At 35.8% G+C, this 19,838-nt stretch overlaps 1 protein-coding gene across 1 annotated transcript in view; it reads right to left on the reverse strand.

Moving 5' to 3' along the window:
• The window catches only part of LOC127969325 (myosin-16), a 48,343-nt gene extending 30,341 nt beyond the window's left edge, over positions 1 to 18,002 (reverse strand). The window contains exons 1-7 of the mRNA XM_052571198.1: positions 17,970 to 18,002; positions 17,433 to 17,585; positions 14,265 to 14,414; positions 5,875 to 6,081; positions 2,419 to 2,523; positions 1,229 to 1,315; positions 1,000 to 1,145 (exon numbers count right to left, since the gene is read on the reverse strand). Of these exons, the coding sequence (XP_052427158.1) occupies positions 1,000 to 1,145; positions 1,229 to 1,315; positions 2,419 to 2,523; positions 5,875 to 6,081; positions 14,265 to 14,414; positions 17,433 to 17,585; positions 17,970 to 18,002 (881 nt within the window). The remainder of the gene's footprint in view (positions 1 to 999; positions 1,146 to 1,228; positions 1,316 to 2,418; positions 2,524 to 5,874; positions 6,082 to 14,264; positions 14,415 to 17,432; positions 17,586 to 17,969) is intronic.
• Between the last annotated feature and the right edge of the window lie 1,836 nt (positions 18,003 to 19,838).

Consider the following 19,838-nt stretch of genomic DNA (forward strand, 5'->3'; position numbering starts at 1 on the left):
TTCATTTATAATATCATACAGTATGTCTTCAAATCATCAATAAACAAACAAACAGGTAAAGTCTCTATCTGAAAGCTGATTGGCTGTTTTAACTGAGAGGCGGAGCTTCCATTCATACATACTCCATATTGAGCACACACTATCTCTGCTTTTAACCCTTTCACCATTACTCAAATATTTATTATTTATTTATTTAATTGGGGCCTCCATGAAACTGCAGCTTTTGCTTTCTACAGAAAATACCCATTCTGCATCCTAACAAGCCTGAACAGCTCGAGGAGCCCGGAGGCCTTTAACTCAAAGCAGAGATAGCGGCGCTTCAAGCTGATATCATGTTATAGACAAGAGCCGTCCAAACATCTGCTGTGCTGCTTTATCTGCTCCATTTTTAAAGCTTCTCTTGGAGACATCAACGGCTTCAAGAGATCATTCATTTTTATTTTAGTTAATTATTATAACATTATATGGCGTCCATAACATTTTTGACAGCGAAACCATTTTAAGGTAAAATACATTAAATAGATTACAAATTATTATATGATTTATAGATAATTATTTTTATAGTTTAACAACACATTCAAATGCTGAATAATAATTAATAATAATTAATTCACATAATTAATATTGCTTTTATCTGCTAAGTGCATAAATGTAAATGTTTACAGATCTCTGCAGCTAAACAGATTAAATATTCAAAATAATAAAATAATTAATAAATATAAAATACATATAAAAAATGTAATACAAAATAAGTACAAATACATAATAAATATTTAATAACATTTTAAAAATTTTAAAAATAAAATTTGATTTTCAACTCGCACACTGCTTACAATCACAGTTTCTAGTTTATTTGTTTAATTCTGGACTAAACAAAGAAAAAAAAGGGGATACATAAGCCAATAGAACAACTGTTTCAGAAGTGCATTGGATAGCTATGATTCATCTGTGAAATGCAGTTAATTTATCATCATCTGCATTGGTGAAACATCTCCTCACCTCTTGATCATCTCCTCCAGGCTGGCCCTCATCTTGCCCATCTCTGTCAGGTTGTCCATAGTGTTCCTCCCGTCTCCCTCCAGCCTCCGCCTGCTCTTCTCCAAATCCGTCCTCTGTTTCCTCTCCTGCTCCAACAGATACTCCAGCTAGGAGAACATCAAGCAGATTGGCGAGATGTCTTTATCTATCCGTGGGCCGGACCACAGTAGTGATCTGCTGATCTACTCACATCCTCCGCCTGCAGCTTCAGCTTGGCTTTCTCTTTGGTCAGGAGGTTCACCTTCTCCTCCTCGCACTGTAAGTCCTCGATGGCCTGCTGCAAAATAAAACAGAGACGTGAGGGTCTGTCGAGCAGATGTGGCGTAAATCTCCAGCCAAGAACGGCTCACATCTGACCGGGATGCTTTCATTCGGCCGATCACAGAGAGAGCATGATGGCTTAATCAAACCAGACCCTGAAAGGCACATTCATTCTAGTCTGAACTCAAATGTAAAGCACACCAGACCATCACACCGACGCTATGCTCCTTGAACGAAGAGCTCACGTATCTGTAGATAGCTCCTGATGAAGGTCGTGAATCACAGAGATGAGCTGCTACTGTTGGACATCTGGCTTACGTTGCTGCACACCGATCATAGAGTTTTATGGAGCACAAAAGAAAGGAAAATAAGACACTTCTTGCCTTTCTAAGGTGAACATAACCGTGATCCGAGGTGCTCTGTGTCTACATCAGGAAAGTAATTACTTCCAAATAAGCTTAAATTGCTGGGGGGGTTTCTCTGGGTCAAACACACATGAATAATTTGTCATTTTGAGGGTATGCACTTTTGCAAGCATTAGCAAAAACCGTATTTACAATTTCTGGAGAAGTGACAGAGACAGTCCTGGAGCAACACTTTGCAATTATTGCACATTAGCATCTTTTCAACCTGGTCAAAACCACATGAATAATTCATCAATTTTATGACATGCAAAAAAACATATCAATTACAGTGCTCTGTTAGAGTAAAACACCATGTTTTGATTGGTAATCAAGATTTCCAAGCAGTTCACTGCTGCAACTCATTATAAACCATTTCACAGAAAGTATTTTTCATTATTTAAGAAACAATCACAGATTGTGACCTGAACCCTTTAAGTTATTTTCCAGATTAAAGTCGGAAATGGCCTGTTGTGCCGGAGGGATGAACGCTAACCTGTTAACGACCTCCAACTTGTCTTCCAGATGGGTCTGTCCCATTTAAAAGAGCAGGCTGTGTTACCTCGCCTCATGACTGACCTTTACACTGCAGCATCCTTAAAAAAAACTCTGGTCAAAACTGTCCTGCGTATGTCTAAGGCTGCTGTTCTGAGTGATGGATCGTGGAACATAAATACAGGCAGAGAATGTGATTCTAGGTCATTTCAGCAGCCCTCACCTGGCTCAACTCCACCAGGTGCTCCTTTTCTTTCTGCAGTTTGTGAACCAGCTCGTTCTTCTGGGTGAGATCTTCAGAGAGCTTCCTCACTGCAGAGTCTGAGGACTAGAGAGAGTTCAGGAGCATCCGGTTTAGGAACTTTTGTAAGATAAACATTTGCAATTCTAAAAAATATATATTTCAGATTACGGCAAAGTCTCAAATGTGAGAAATAAAGTTGCAATTACGATAAAAAAAAAAAGTCAATTACAAGTTGCAATTATGAAAAATAAAGTTGCAGTTATGAGAAATATTCAAAATCAAGGGAAATAAAGTTGCAGTTACAAGAATTAAAAGCTGAATTACTAGAAATTGAGTTGCATTTACAAGAAAAAAACATAATTTCAAGAAAAGGTCAAAAAGTTGCAATCACAAAGAATAGTCACAATTACAAGGCATTGTAGCAATTACAAGAAACAAAGTCCCAATATGAGAAATAAAGTCAAAATTATGATAAAAAGAAATGCATGACAAGAAATAAAGTCATGATATGGGTAAATAAAGTCAACTATAAGAAATAAAGTTGCAATCAAAATAAATGTGTCATAATTACAAGAAATAAAGTTCCAATATGAGAAAAGTCACAATAACAAGAAATAAAGGTGTTATTATGAGAAGAAAATTTAACCGTTAGTTCCCTCAAAATTTCAAATTAGACTGTTTTACTCACACTCCAGACATCCTAGGTACTTAAATATGACTTTCTTCTTCCAAACGAATCCAGGCGGAGTTATATTAATTATTGACCGGGCTATTCCAAGCTCTATCATCGCAGTCTGCAGGTGTTACAGCTGAACAGTCCAGAAGATGTCAAATAAAGTGCATGCATTCACAATAAACATGTCTCACACGGCTCCGGAGGGTGTATAAAGGCCCCCTGTAGTGAATCCATGCATTTTTGTAAGAGAAATATCCATATTTCAAACGTAATAAACACTTTTCTCTCACTTCCGTTATGTGTCATACGAGGAAGCAGTTCCGGCGGATGATGTCGTATCTGTGCAGCGTGTGTATATCTGAGATATGCTAGTCTCATGAGTTTAATTACATGAGCAAAGTAAGCAAAGTTACCTTTAGCAAAGGTAAACCAGTCTCCTCTTGGTTTATATTGAAATCCCTCGAAATGTTTCTTTACAAATCCTCAGTTTGTGTTTCTAATTTCGGCTTCAGTGTATGACACATAATGGAAGTGAAAGGATTGTGTTTATTACGTTTGAAATATGAATATTTTTCTTACAAAAACGCATGGATTTGCTACAGGGGACCTTTATTCACCCCCCAGAGCCGTGTGAAGCACATTTATTATGACTCTTGAACTGTTCAGCTGTAACACCTGCAGACTGCAATGATAGAGCTGGGAAAAGACAAGACAATTTTTGATATAACTCCAAAATTTGTCTTAAATTTTTCTGAATCGAGTGCAAGTAAAGCACTGGCTAATTTTCATTTTAGATTGAAGTAATCTTTTAAGTAATAGTCACTATTATGAAAAATAAAGTTGCAATTGCGAGATTTAGTCACAATTACAGAGCAAAATTACAATCATGAGAAAAATTTTTTTTTTAACTTACAATAAATAAAATCCAAATTGGAAAAGTAAAGTTGCAAAAAGAAGAGCAGTAATTTTGTTAGAAAAAGAAACTTATACTGACTTTGTGTGTGGCAGATGCAATTTGTTTCAACAATGACATGAGGGACTAATAGAGCACACGTGTGTCTGTGTGTGTGTGCGCGCGCGTGTGTGTGTGTGTGTGTGCGTGTGTGTGTGTGTGTGTGCATGTTTGTGTGTGTGTGCGTGTGTCTGTAAAGCTTTGAGAAGCAGATCTAGACCAGAAGTGTAGAGAGGCTCCTCAAATACTTTTATCCTGATACCACAGCTGTTATTGTTCCTCTGAACTCAGACATAAACTAGAGCTATGAGCAGACAAATAACCCCACACATCTGCACATACTGTAAATTGTTAAGAGATGAGACAAAATTATAATTGGAATAATTATGTACTGCGTGCTGTAATTGAAAGGCAGCACACCTAGCTCGAATTAGAAGTCAGCGCAGCTTTATGCAGTGCAGTTAAAGTAACAATTATTGCCATCGGGACACAACGCCTACGGAACTGACTATATATTTTATATACAGTATATATTTTACAGTTTTGTTTTGAAAGCTGAATGTAATGCTTCTAAGACTTGATGTCACACATGAAGTCACTCACAGGTTTTCTGTGGCAACAAATAGACTCCAAACCATTTCCACTTGAAGTGTAAAAGAGCAAACAAGCTGTACAGGCCCGTTCTTGTGTGTGTCAACGTTAGCTGCAGGATTTTAATCATTTTTCATGGATAGTGTGTCACCCAAACGCTTGCCAAAGATTCTGACAACAGCCAGAACAACTATCAGCAAATTTCAAATGTATATTGTTAGATAAAGTGAAAGTAAAGCTGAAGTCGCCGTTACAAAAAAAAAAAAAAAAAAAACAGCAGAAATCAATTTGAAATATAGTCACAAATATTTACAACTGCGATAAACAAAGTTTCAACTATGAGAAATAAATCATAATTATGAGACAATGTTGCAACAGTAAAAAAATAGTTGCAATTACACAAGAGTGAAATCGCAATTACTGGCAATAAAGTTGCAATTATGAAAAATAACTTGAAATAAAGAAACAGAGTTGCATTTCTAAGAACTAAAGTCGCAATAACAGGAAATAACGTTACAAGAACTAGAAATAAAGTCACAATTATGGGAGAAGTAAAGTGGAAATTATTAGAAACAGTCACAGTTATTAGAAGTAAAGATGTATATACTATAAATACATTGGCAATCCATGATAATAATAAAGCAATTACGAGAAAAAGTTGCAATCATGACAAATTTAGTGTCAATAAAATGCCAACATGAGAAATAAAAAGTCACAATTATCATAAATAAAGTTGCAGTAATGAAAAATTCCTACGAGAAATAATGTCACAATTATAAAATAAGAAAAAGTTGAAGTCCCTCTCTGAAACATAAATCACAAAGTTACGAGAAATAAAGCTGCAATTATGAGAAATAAAGTTGTCCCCCTATTTTTTTTTTACTGTTAGACAACAAATAAATTATTTAAATTTTGCATCATTTTACCAGGTTTACCAGAATGTTTACAAATGCATATACAGTATTTACCAGTGACCCTACATGATCCTTACTATCTGAATTTAACATCAAAAATAAAGTCTACATCTAGAGGGTCTGTAGGTCCTCTCCTCTGCTCTAAATCATGCAGCATGAAATATTCCAAAACCGTTTCAGATGATATTCCCCAGACTACTAATGATGCATGATTTACAACGATGTGGAAAAACCTCGTAAGAACAGAACTGGCTGCAGTCCCTCCACTGTAACGGGTCAAGAGCGTGTCAAGCCAGTCCTACCTGCTTGTCCTTCTCCACTGAAGTCAGGGTGTTCTCCAGCTCCTCGAGGTCTCGGCGCAGACTGCAGCACTCGGCCTCGAGCCGGTGACGCTGGGAGGACAGCTGAGCGGCGGCACCCTCCTCCTGCTCCAGACGCTCCTCCAGTCCGGCCACCTGCGCCTCCAGCTGAACGCAGCGCTGCTCGGCCTGATGGAGGCTCTCCTGATCCTGCTCCGGGGAGGACGAGACAGACAGAGGACACGGATGAGTCTCCTGCTGCATGTCAGCCTCGGGGGACGCACTTCAGAGGAAGACGACAAGACAAGAGCAACAAAAGAGACTCAAAAGCTCTTCACAACCCTCCTGTGATCAGAAGCTTCAAAACATGAGAAGGACAAAGTGATCTTCCCCTCGACGAAGCAGATCATTTAACAAACTAGTCCTGACAGGACATAAAAAGCTCGGCTTTTGCAACTTGTTCTTTGATACATGCCATCAGGTTAAAAACAGACAAATATGAGGGTCCTTGCAAAGTTGGCAGTGGATGTGTTTTGCCCACGAGCACATTTCTCCATAAATGAGCTTGTTCTGTTCTGATTTCAGTCATTCGTGTTTGGTTTATTAGTAAAGCATCTGTTTTTATCACTTGCTTATCAGCTAAGACATTAACGGCTGTGTTACATCACCTTAAAATGTAACAGGACCAACTGCGATATTTTTGTTCGAGCAGCTCAACTGGAAAAGACAGAACAACACTGGCTCAACCAATGGTGTGAGTTTGGGGGCGGGGCCATCTGTTTGGCTGACCAATGGTGGACGAAGGATACGGCTTTCACATGTGCGGTTATAAATAAAACAAAGATTTTAAGAGTATGACTTATAAGAAAATACTATTTTAATCTTTCTACTTCAAAATTTTTTTATTTCTTAGTAACTATTTGTGAAGTTTACTAGCATTTTTAGTCAAAATAGTTTCAAAGTAAGTGCTAAACCAATTTTCCTCAAAGTATTGCCCTTTATGTATTTTCTAACCATTTGATCAGCTTGTTCCAGAAAACCATCTAGTTACATTAAATACCTCAAAAAATCATCAGGAGCCACGGGTTTTAATTTTGCGTTTCCTGATATCCGTTTTTTGACTCTCAAAGTGACGGTAGCCATTGACTTGCATTTTATGAATCATCATGTTTGAAGATCATGTTTTCATTAAATCAACATCAAATGTAAAATTTTGGGTGAACTATCTCGTTAAGATTGTTAAATATTGTGCCAGCCAAGAGTGTGTTGTGGTGGGTGAGTGATCCCAAATGTGTTTTTAAATATTTTCATTATTATTAATCAATGCCTGTCATATATACAAGTGTATTTTACTCTTTTTCTCATGCCGATCAACTTTTCTGATGATGTTCTGCATTGTCTAATTTGGATGTTTCTGTGCATGACAGTGTGGTCATGTGTTAAGGTTTAGATTTGTCTTATATTGATCAGTGTTTGTCTTTATTCTGTGAAGCACTGTGTGATAATAGTGCTGTATAAATAGATTGCTTGCATAATGGATATCTGTTTCAACATTTGTAGGAAACATGCAAAACACATGCATTATGGGCCGCTATAACTCAGATGGGGTCAGTTGATTCATTCATTAAACATGATGCTTAGAAATTCCTGTCCCATTTGCAAACAGTAATTAGTGGCGTTTGCTATGTTTGCCACTTGGCAGATGATAAAACAGATGAAATAAAATTAATAAATCACTCTTAGTTTGAAGGAGGAAGCCTGAGCCCTGTCTAGGGAATTTCAAAATCGAGTCTTTGAATAATTAGAGACCATCTACTGTAGCAACTGCATAACAAACTATTAAAAACCACTTAGAACCATTTTGCAACCAAATAACAACATCCTGGCAACCATCAGCCCCCAACCAACTTTTTGGACTGGCTTCAGAAGATTTAAAAATCGAGCTATTTTCAGAACTCTGAAATTACACTTTTCAACAAAAATGAATCATATCATCATGTCAAGAAATGACTCTTTTGACCAATAAGAAACCATCACGCATTGTCCAAGCAACTGCATAACATTACAAACCACTAATAACCATCCACAAAGCACAAGGAACGCACATTTAAAAATCTAGCTTATCTTGCTATTCTTAAATATCTTTTAACTCCAAATATGATCTATTTTATCATATTATTATGCCGGAGTAAAAAGGGACCCTGAGCCCCAATTGGTGAATATCACACTTTTGACTTTGACCTATAAGCAATGTTTTAGCAACAGCAGAGCAGCCAATTAAAAACCTTTCAGAAGCAAATAATAATAATAATAATGTCCTGGCAACCATCCACAGCATCCTAGAATCATGGCACTGGCAAACACACCCACATTTTCTTATTTTGCAAATCTGATATTATGCACATACTCTTCAACAGCAAAAATGAGCTTAAACCATGCAAGGATACTGATTACAACACTAACATGTATCCATTTGGAAGATGCATTCAACCAAAGCAACAACATGATGAATTGAATATAAACAAACAAAAATAGGTCCTTGTTTTCAAAGCATCACAGGCATCATCATGCACGTGCATTATCAATCGAGTACCTGATGGATTGGGATGGATGTGGTGAAACTATCCCAGTCCAGCTCCTCGTGCTCATCTGAGAGCGAGCACCCAACAGACACGACCTGACAAACACCATCCATCTCTCTCGCCCTCCTCTCACAGCTGGACGCCTCCTGTGTTTCTACACAGCACCACGGCGTCTTTCAGAAGTCGTGAGAGAAACAGGTGCACAGATGATTGCCTGATGTCGGCGAGTGTCTTAGTCCCGTCCTCCTCTATCCATCACAACTGCACTGGCGTTAATCAAAAGAATGAAGCTGAATCTCCGTGCTGCACGAGACACGGAGCAGCCGATGATTTGCGGTCTGTTTCGTGCATTTATTTAAAAAACCAATCCATGCCTACAGTCTGGAAAATGTCTGAGAGTGTCAGAAGAACAAAGCTATTATTGTAATCTATGTAAAAATCTGTTTGCCATTCATTTTTACAGTCAAAACACTCTCAAACATTTATATCTACAACAGGTGAACCAAGACCCATCACTGGCGGACGCTGATTACATCTCAACAGGTGTGACTACATCAACACATGCAATCGACATGCTGCATGAAGCTTGTGTTTGGTGAATTGCGTACTCGAGCACATACCACAGCAGTGATTTACGGCCTGACGCCCACTGGCTGAGATTCAACCGCTCAGAGTTTCAGACTAAATAATGGTGACCATTATGATGGCCTCTTTATGAAACTGAATGGTAATCATCCCACAATGATGATGATGCACAGACACAGACAGTGACGTCTTCACAATCTGCTTCAAATATGACCATAAATTATACCCCAACAATATAGCAACATTTTAAGCTTCCCACTTTCACATGAATGAATATCAATAGATTTTCTTATGCATGTTTATACTGTACCAACTGCTGAGAAGCTCAAACGAGTAAAAACACCCAAATGAAATGAATAATTGTATTCAGTATGATTATTATTAATAATTTAATTTATTTAGAATAATTTTATTATTACACCTTGGTTTCAGAATTTTCTTTATTATTAAAAAATAAAAAAATAAACATTTTTATTATAAATTATTCCTTTTATTCAGCAAGGATGTGTTATATGAATCGATGACTGAATTAATGATGCTAAAAATTCTACTTTGATCACAGCAATAAATTATATTTAACAACATATTCTCATAGAACACAGCTACTATAAATTGTAATAATATTTTACTATATTTTTAATCAAATAAATGATGCAGAAGAGAAGATAAACGTTACCAAATCTTACCGACCCCAAACTTATGAATAGTTTTAGGCTCTTGTCTGCACAATGGTAATAAAACTGATTCTAATCTACCTCAAATTTTATTTTATTTATAAAAATGTCAACTAAATCCACGACATGAAATCCAACCTTTTGTCCTCTGCATTTCAAAGGCATGTTGTTTCTAGAAACAAGAGAAGCATAACAGCATAAATCATTAAGTGTGGAAAAACTTCTAAAATGATGTAAATATTTAGAAAGTGTGGATAAAATGTGGCCCGCTAAAACACATAATTACTCTAAACAAATAGGAAACACTAGAGCAGAAGTACAGCTGTGATATCAAACTGCTGTTTAATGAGCTTGTGAGACTGGAAAACATTTGATATATGAAATGCACTGATCTATAGACGTTTAGCTTTAATCTATGAGTATTTGAACATTTTTGCATTTAACTGCACAATATAAAACATCAGTAAATAGATGTTTATGTCTTGCTCTAGCAGACCTATTAGGATTTTACCATATCTGAATCTGCTCTTAATTATTTCATTCAATTCTTGGCCCAGAAGTGATGAGTTAATGACTGTTAATGGGCATTTTACTGCTGTATAAAGCGTTGTCATAGAAGGGTGTATGTCCTCTTCCAGGGACAGAGCTCAGGATCTGCACCAGTGTCCAGACCGTAAAGCTTTTCCACATGCACAAGTATGGCATCACAGCGTTCTGCTTTCATTTCACATTATCAGACATTAGATGGTAAACAGCGTGCAGTCAGCACTTTTTTTTTTACTTTTTGCTGAGAGCATTTTAAGTTGGAAACTACTGAAACTTTGTTTCCACCACAGAATAAAAAGGTCATTGCAACTTATAACTCTGACGTCTTTCTCTGAATTTGCAATTCTGTCTTTTTCTTCTTCTTCTTCTTCTTCTAAGTTCTCTTAACTATTAATTCAAATTAAACAGAGTTTGCATCTTGTGATTTTCACTGTTCTGAGATTACATCATGCAAATTCAAACTTTCTTTGCAAACTTTCTTTATAATTCTACGTGTACATCTCACAATTCTGCTTTTCTTTACATCACAACATTTTGTCATCTTTCCTGCAATTCTGAGTTTACATCATTTTTTTTGGCAGTTCGTGATTATGATTTTTCTTTTCTCTCAATAATTTTTTTAACTATTAATTTACATCTTTAAACTATTAATTTTTTCACAATTCTGAGTTCACATCTCACAATTCTGACATTTTTATTTCAATTCTGAGTTCAGATCTTGCAATTGTAACATTTTCGCAGTTCTGAGTTTAAAGCTTGAAATTCCGACTTTTTCTTTATATCTCTTTTACATCTTGCGATTCTGGCGTTTCATCTCACAATTCACATTTTTTCACAATTCTGTGTTTACATTTTGCAATTATTAAATTTTTTCCTGAATTATAAACTTGCATCTTGCATTTTTGACTTTGTTTGGCAGCTTGGATTTTACATCTTGCACTTCTAACTTTTTCACCAACTTTTATTTTATATCTCACAATTTTATAAGACACATTTTGTAAAAAATGTTTGCAGTTTATTTCTTGCAATACTGACATTTTCTTTATATCTCGCAATTTTGCCTTCTTTTTTTTGCAATTCTAAATTTTCTCACAGTTCTGAGTTTACATTTTGCAATTCTGATATTTTCAATATATATTGGTATAAATTAGGATGTCCCTGTAGCTCAGTTGGTAGAGCATTGTGTTAGCAGCACAAGGTTGTGGGTTTGATTCCCAGGGAGCACGTTAGGTAAAAAAATATTAGCATGAATGCACTGTAAGTCGCTTTGGATAAAAGCGTCTGATAAATGTAAAATCTCACAATTTTGATTTCTTTCTTGCAGTTCTGAGTTTACATCTCATAAATTCTGACGACTCTAAGTTTACATTTCGCAATTATAAAATTTTTTCCTCTGAATTCTAAGTTTGCATCTCGCAATTTTGACTTTCTTTAGCAATTCAGATTTTATATCTTGCAATTCTGACTTTTTCCTAAATTTGCCATTCTAGATTCATAGGACTAAAACTGAAAATGTATGACAAGAAACACCGTCTGAAGCTATCTGAAAATAACAAAATGCCTTTTTTTGATCTGCATTAGATTTGGAAGTTATCGTGATATCAACAGATTCCAGTGTCGGAAGAAACTTACTGTGCTAAAGGTTTTCGGAAAGTAAAAAAAAAAGTCAGTGCTCAAATGAATGCCCTCAATGTGATGTCAAAAATGTGAAGTGTGGCTTTAAATAACATATTCTCTGATAAAACCCAATTAATCAACTGTATCATACCCTGCGATCAGTGGCTGTGATCTGGCAGCGGAGGACAGATGAATTACAGCTGTGTGAAACCTAGATCTGCTATAATTACAGCAGGGAGAGAGATTTTCTGACAGGGGATGGAATCAGGGAAAAAGCACACTGGAAATATACGCGATCAGCCAGAATAACCACTGGGTCAAACGCATGATTCATAAACACCTGACACGAGACACGCATTTCTTCTGTGGTGTCCAGTTTGCGCTGAATTGATTTTCCTGCACACAGTACAAGACAAAATCTGAATCCTTTCTTACACCTATCCAAAAGTACAGTAAAAAATGAAAGATATCTGTGTCTGTTTCATCATCCTGTCTAACCCGAGCCAGGAACTGATGTTGTGTATAAATCAGAGGTTTCTATTGCCAGATAAAGGTGAGGACAAGTCAGAAGACACATACCCTTTCATACTTAATGCCAATACAGTTGTTTGGCAAAGGATGACAAAGTTAGCAAATAATTTAGAATATAATTGACTAATTGTTGCTTTTTTAATTTGATTTTATGCTTATAAACGCAAAGCTGCTACTGGAACATATTCATGATTTGCTACAAACTTAAAAGGTCACTGCATTAAAACTGTTTAAAAAAAAACGTGAGCTACAGCACAATGATTTACAGAAACAAAGAGAAGAATATGAGAGAACTGAGGCTTGGACGGAGTGTCTGCTAATGCAATCAGCTCAAATAATCCTCTATCCTGGCCCTGCTGCACCGTGGCATTTATGCAAGCGCTGGCAATATCACCACAGTCCCAGAGCCTCATACTGAGCTGTATTTCATCCCAGCAGGCCTTGCTTGTGTTAGGATGGGTGGGCTGTAAAGACAGACAACTACACCAACCTGTCTCTCCATCACAATAAAACCGATTCAGATTTCTCTGTGAATTGTTGGGCCAGAGCTCAGTCCACAAATAAAAACAGTCCAAGAGAGTATCAGTTCACAGAAGGGAGGCGGATCTTGCACATTTGCTGAATAACTCAGTCTATGAAAGCGTATCATTATGTACTGTAACCTAATAACTACCTTAATATGAAACAGCAGGACTAAAACCATATACGACGGAGTCCAAACCTCTGAGAGTATGGAAAAGAGCGTTTTAGAATTTTGAAAAATATAAAAGATGCATTGTAATTAAAAAAAATGAAAAAAGATTTTGTTATTATTTCAAATGATTAATTCTGCATTTCAAGGTCACTATTAAGATCATTTATAATATAATTTATAACATAATAGTTAATAGTTAATAATATTTATATTACTAATTATTACAATTTAAAAGCATTTTTCATTTAAGTAAAATAAAGTTTGTAATAATATTTGTATTTAATATTTTTTAAATAATAATATTTTAAACACATTTTAAGATATTTATTTAATTAATTAGTTATTGATTTTAATTTAATTTAAAATACAATAAAAAGTAAATGCATTAAGGTAGAAAAATGACACTAATCAGATTTTATTTACAGTGATAAGCATGTGCATTAAAGTTGAAAACTGCAGAAATGTATTTTCACTAATGCTCCCACACTGGGACCCCACGATATTTCACACTAATGAGATTATTAATACAATTTGTAATATATATTTGATAATATTTTTGTTTTATAAAAAAAAACATTATTTTAAAATATTTTAGAATTCTTTGTATTTTTAAAAATAAAATACTTAAACATTTAATTTAAATAAAAAGCATGAGCATTCAAGTGCAAAAATGCTCAAGCATTTTCACTAAAGTACGTCATTTTTCACTAAGAAAATCATTTTAATGTAATCTGTACTATAATGTATATTTTCAACAATTAATATTTAAAAACAATTCAAAATATTTTACAATTTATTTAAAATCAATTAAGTAAAATGTATATTACAAATTTGTATAAATATATATTTAAAAGCATGTGCATTAAAGTGGAATAATGCGAAAGAGAAGCCTTTTCACTAGTGGTCTCAGACTTGGACCCAAATGAATATGACACTAATCGTATCATTTTTAGTATAATTAACCATGCTTCTTTTATAGCAATATTTAAGTTTATTTAAAATTAAATGCATGTGCATTCAAGCATAAAAATGCAAAACAGAAGTGCTCTCAGACATCTGGACCCCAGTGAATGTGTCAGCGCATTCAATGAACCTTTCCAGGTAAAGAGACATTTCCTGCACATGAAGTCAACAGCATCAATGCCAGCGAGGCGAAAGACTTACAGCACGCATCTGGAGGAAAACGTCATGTTTCTCCCTGCACAGCTCGGAGTTTTCCCCCTCCAGCTGCCGGACGCGGGACAGCAGGCGATCCGTCTGCTCGATGGCTTTCTTCAGCTCCTCTCGATCCCTCATCCCTGCCTGTGGATGGACCTGAGCAGCGCAGAAAGAGCGTTTCTTCAGTCCGCCTGCCGTCTGGAGCCCCTCCTGCTTCTGGGGCCTTTTGACCCAATTCAAAACAAGCCCGACTTCTTCCACTGATACGTTTCCACTACAATAACTCTCCAGGATCAAACACACACTCACACACACACACACACACTGCTGCAAGGTTAATGCTTCAATCTACTGAGTTTCAGATAAAAAGCCAAGCGGAAAAATCATTAATAGGACTGCATTAAACAGTCACATGAGGGAAGAGAGTCAGTCTGCTAAAGTAATCATATGGTATTCATCAAAATGTAAATGATTACAAAGAGACACAGCAGAAACCCAGGGGACTTCTTTTTGGGAATTCAGACTCACACTGGCATCTTTACACGTGACAGCCGACCGGTGAAGTAGAAATGCAATGTCACGAAGCAGGTGCAAGTTGGTGTCCACTTCTATAAAGCAGACAGATGATTTAATTGCAGATGTTTGGCAACACCTTTTTCCTCTCAGCTTAAGCGTATTGCCTGCAAAGTCTGATGAATATCATAAGTGTGCCCTTATTAGAGATGTTACTGTAATGTCTATCATTCCTCTCAACTTAATGTTAGCTACAAGATTCAACAAGCAAATCTGGCTTTGCCACCAAAGCACAGATTTCAAGTTTCCTGGATGGAGAACCAGATGTGAACTAATTTTCCAAAACATACTCAAAAGCTTAAAAAATGCATTTATATATATAAATAAATGGAAGAATTTCTGCTGGAGCCCGAGCCAAAATGTCTGTGGAAAATGTCTGTCATTAAGAAAAACAATTCCATCTTATCTCCAGAGAAAATCTGATGTGTGTGTAGATATTTTATTAATGAGAGAAATTTGACCATTTTAGCATGATCAAAGTGCATTTAGTGACTCCAAAACCAAAAACCTTGCACAATTACAATTTGTGACCTAAAAACCTAATCTTTCAAGCACGTCAGCGAAACGATTGGTGTGAGTGCTCTTCAAAAAGCTACAATGTAAAATCCCTTAAGGCCTTCATGAATGACTCTGTTTGTGTGATGAAGTTTTCATGTTTCAACTTGAGAGGGGGATATACGTCAGACCGGACTGTCAAAACACACAAATTGCATTATTTGTGAGATGTAATACCTGAAATAAGCCTCTATTTGCATTAAATACTGTGTTAAATACAGCCCCTCTGGCAAAAAAGACTTTCACATTCCTGCTTTCATAGTCAATTGTTCAAGGCCCAGATCATGAACAGCAGTTTTCCAAATAAATTTGTTCCCCTACACTGCATTCCAGCTCTACGGAGGTGACACACACACACACACACACACACACACACACTGGGTCTACAAGCTTTTTAACAGCTGTAGCAATTCCACCCTTTCACAAAAGCACTGATAAATTCTTACAATATGAGAATGCATGTGACATTCGTGTTTCTGTATGGTTCAAGTTGACCAAAATAAAATTTTAATAAGTTACATATTTACTTAACATTATAACAACATATGTTGCTTAATTGTAGACAGTGGTGTTGAATTCTCAACCTGTAAAATAATATATCCACTAAAACTATTAGAATTCTTACACGTTTGCTGACGAGCTCTGAATTACCCATCATCTTCTCTCTCTCTCTCTCTCTCTCTCTCTATATATATATATATATTTTTTTTTTTTTTTTTTTTTTTTTTTTTATTAGATTTCTTTCAAGGGCAGCGATGGCAGAAAAGATCTGTGTTCGCTTTAGCTCAGAAAAGTAATGGATATTCAACAATCCATATGTTTGATGTTGAAATAGACTTGTTATATTGTATATTGCAGATTATAATGTCGCAATCCAAAATCTGATTTTTTATACTGGGCATTCACATATGGCATGATATATGTTGCATGCACATCAAAGCTGCTCCTAATGCATTTGTGCTGCAGATGCTGGTAAATCGACTCCACTTACATGTTGGCAGGATAGAAGTTGACCTAGATATAAACCAAAACAAAATGAAAGATGCTATCGCAACTCTGACAGTAAATCACTGGCACACACACAAAAAAAGAGAGTTTATTTTTTATTTATAATATGTATGGATATGTGCATACACATACATGATTTTCTAAATGTAATAAACATTTTTATATTTTATAAAATATAAAATGTAATAGTAAAATATTACAAAAATTTATATTTTAAAGTATATATATATTTAATTTATAAAAACGGAGTTTTTAATATGATTTTGGTAAATGTATAACTTTGTAAATAACCTATTTTAAAATGTTTCTTAAACAACAAATCAGCATGTTATTCAGATTTCTGAAGGATCATGTGACACTGAAGACTGGAGGAATGATGCTAAAATTCATCTTTGATCACAGGAGTAAATTAAGTTTTAACAAAAAGTTTTTTTTTTTTTTTAATGCAGCATTTGTGAGCAGAAGACTTCTTTCAAAACATCAATGAATCTTGAAACTCTAAATTACTCAAAACGTTACCCCCCACAGTGTGTGTGTGTGTGTGTGTGTGTCTGTGTGTGTGTGCGTGTGTGTGTGCGTGTGTGTGTGTGTGTGTGTGTGTGTGTGTGTGTGTGTGTGTGTGTGTGTGTGTGAGTGTGTGTAACTAAACATAAAATGTGAAAAACAGTATCAGTCTGAAATCATTCTCATTTGTCATTATTGAAATCTATGGAGGCCCAACAGTAGACCCTTTGAATTGTGGGATGGGATAGTGGTTTTGTTCAAATGTTTACATTCCTGGGGAACACACGTGTGTCTGTGTTTACCTGCACATTAACACCCGTCAATCCAAAATTCACAAAGAAACACTGATCCTTCACACACATACATCAACTAAAACCTCAGACCCTCATCAGAGCGCAAACACTGCTGAACGTGAGGGTGTGTCTGACTAACACAGGGTGTGTGTGTGTGTGTGTTTGTGTCTGTGTCTGTGTGTGTGTGAGTGAACATGTGACCCACAGAAGCACCCAAAAAGTAGAAAATGCAGTGTCTTACGTGTTGACTGTGGATGATGATGGGCCGGTACTGGTGGAAGTCAGTCTGGATCACACACACTTTCTTCTCCATCCTCAGCACAGGCTCAGGCTCCCATCCTGCTGTCTCTTCCACGAACGCAGAGGAAGTGAAGCGTCTGCTACCTGAGCCGCCCTAAACACACACACACACACTCACACACTCACAGGGGGAGGAACTCCAGCATGAAGAGAAAACATCAGACTCCCTCTGACACTCTCCACCTCCACACACACACACACACACACACACACACACACACACACAAACATTGAAGCAGAGATTCACTCTGTGTCATTACTAAACAGGAATCATTATTTAAGTCTCCTAATTTATTATGTCTTTCAGATGCTTTTGAAAGAGATCTCTTCTGCACACCAAGGCTGCATTTATTTGATCAAAAATACAGTTAAAATAGTCAATTATTTTACAATGGAAAATAACTGTTTTCTGTGCGAATATGTGTTAAGATGTAATTTGTTCCTGACTGTGATTAAAGCTGAATTTTCAGCATCTTACACCAGTCTTGTCACATGATCCATCAGAAGTCATCTTAATATGCTGATTTGCTGCTCAAATAAACATTTCTGATTATTATCAATGTTGAAAAGGTTGTGCTGCTGAATATCTTTATGAAAACCATTTATTTTTCAGGATTCTGTGGTAGGGTGACCAGACATCCCCGTTTTCCGGGGACAGTCCTGGTTTTGGGTGTCCTGTCCCCGATTGGAGTTGTCCCCAGAAATGTCCCCGTTTAACAGCATGTTCAAAACAAGCCGCAAATACACTGGAAAATCCCGAGCAATTTGGCCAGTTGGCTGTCATATGATTGGGACTATTTTCACCAGCAGAGGGCGCTGCCATGAAAAGCCTGGACGAGAGCAGAGCGCTATTATCATCAGTTATCAAAAAGTGACCGCGTTATATACAAATTAAAACAAAGTAATTCTGTTTGTGTGCAGTGTATAACAAGACATGTAGGTTGCGGGATTGTTTTGCACAAAATAGGCTTATTAAACATCTAGAAACTTTCGCCGTCACAATTCTGAAGTCTCTGATATGAATAATATATAAAAAATAATAAACTAATCAACTTCAATTGCACAATTCCATTTGCAGAAAGCACATACTTTGTAGTCAAAATGAGCCTAAATGCTAACCCTTATTAGGAATACAAAAGATCAATTTCCAAATTTGAAAAGTATTTGGTATGTACACACAGTTGTGAAACTTTTAAATGTTGAAAATTACATATTTGTTGTTTTTATTGTTTTATTTTTTATGTATTGTGTTTTTGAAAAGCCATAATTTCGTTATAATACTAGCCTACTGTTTTGAGATGTTTGCTATTTGCAGGGGTGAGTAATTTTATAGGATTACTGTAATTAAGTATTATTCTTGGGGTATTTGTTTATTCATGTAAAATGTAAACTGATTATTTGTACTTTTACTTGATTACATTTTTGAAGAAATAAAAATACTTTTTACGACTTAAGAGCTTAAGAAGCACTCATAATTTTTTGTTTTTGCATTTTCTATTTATCTCATGCACATTAAATACGGTAAACAGAAACTCATAAGTGTTTTTGTAGGAAAGAACCAATGAGGTTTGTTTTCATGCATCAAGCACACATTTCATCTTCAGTTATAACTTTAACCAGGTACATTTCTGGCATCAAAAGTTTGCCAGAAAAAAATATTTTATAATTTTATATATATTCATGTTTTGGTAGGGATGACAGCTTTTTTTAATTAAATGTTACACATTACCAAAACGTATTTAAATGATCATTGTATGTTAAATTAATTATAAATCATGTTTAGTGATGTTCTTACCAGGGAGTGGACTTTTACCACCCCCGGGCTATTTGGGGTGTAAAAAAACTAGGGTAAGTTTGATTCTCAAACACCGCTGTATCAATTAGGATATTAATGTATGGAACCCACAACAATAGTAATAAAAAAAACACAAAAACATATTGTCCCCATTTGTAAATTCGTAGAAAATCATGATAAGTGAGATTCAGTTGAAACTTTAATATTTTATTTGTGGATTTAATATTAAAAGATGGTCTAAAGCAAAAGAGCTGTAAATATTTTAGAGCTATTAGAGCTCCTTATATTTAAGTTTTCATAGTATATTTAAAAAATATATATTACATTTTGCTGGCAGATTGTTTTTAGTATAAATTAACTGTGTGCTTTTCCTGTTTACTTGCAAACTGAGGTCATGTGGAAATAGATGGCTTTCAGAAACAGACCTGCCCTGAGAAATGTTTCCTCTATGTATGTGTACATTGTTGAATTATAATAAATATTTAAGACGATCACTGAACACACTGAAGCAGGTCAAGAGTTCAGTATGAGCGCTGTGCTATGATTAGTGTG

This window comes from Carassius gibelio, chromosome B12 (genome assembly GCF_023724105.1).
Source record: "Carassius gibelio isolate Cgi1373 ecotype wild population from Czech Republic chromosome B12, carGib1.2-hapl.c, whole genome shotgun sequence".
Taxonomy (NCBI): Eukaryota; Metazoa; Chordata; class Actinopteri; order Cypriniformes; family Cyprinidae; genus Carassius; species Carassius gibelio.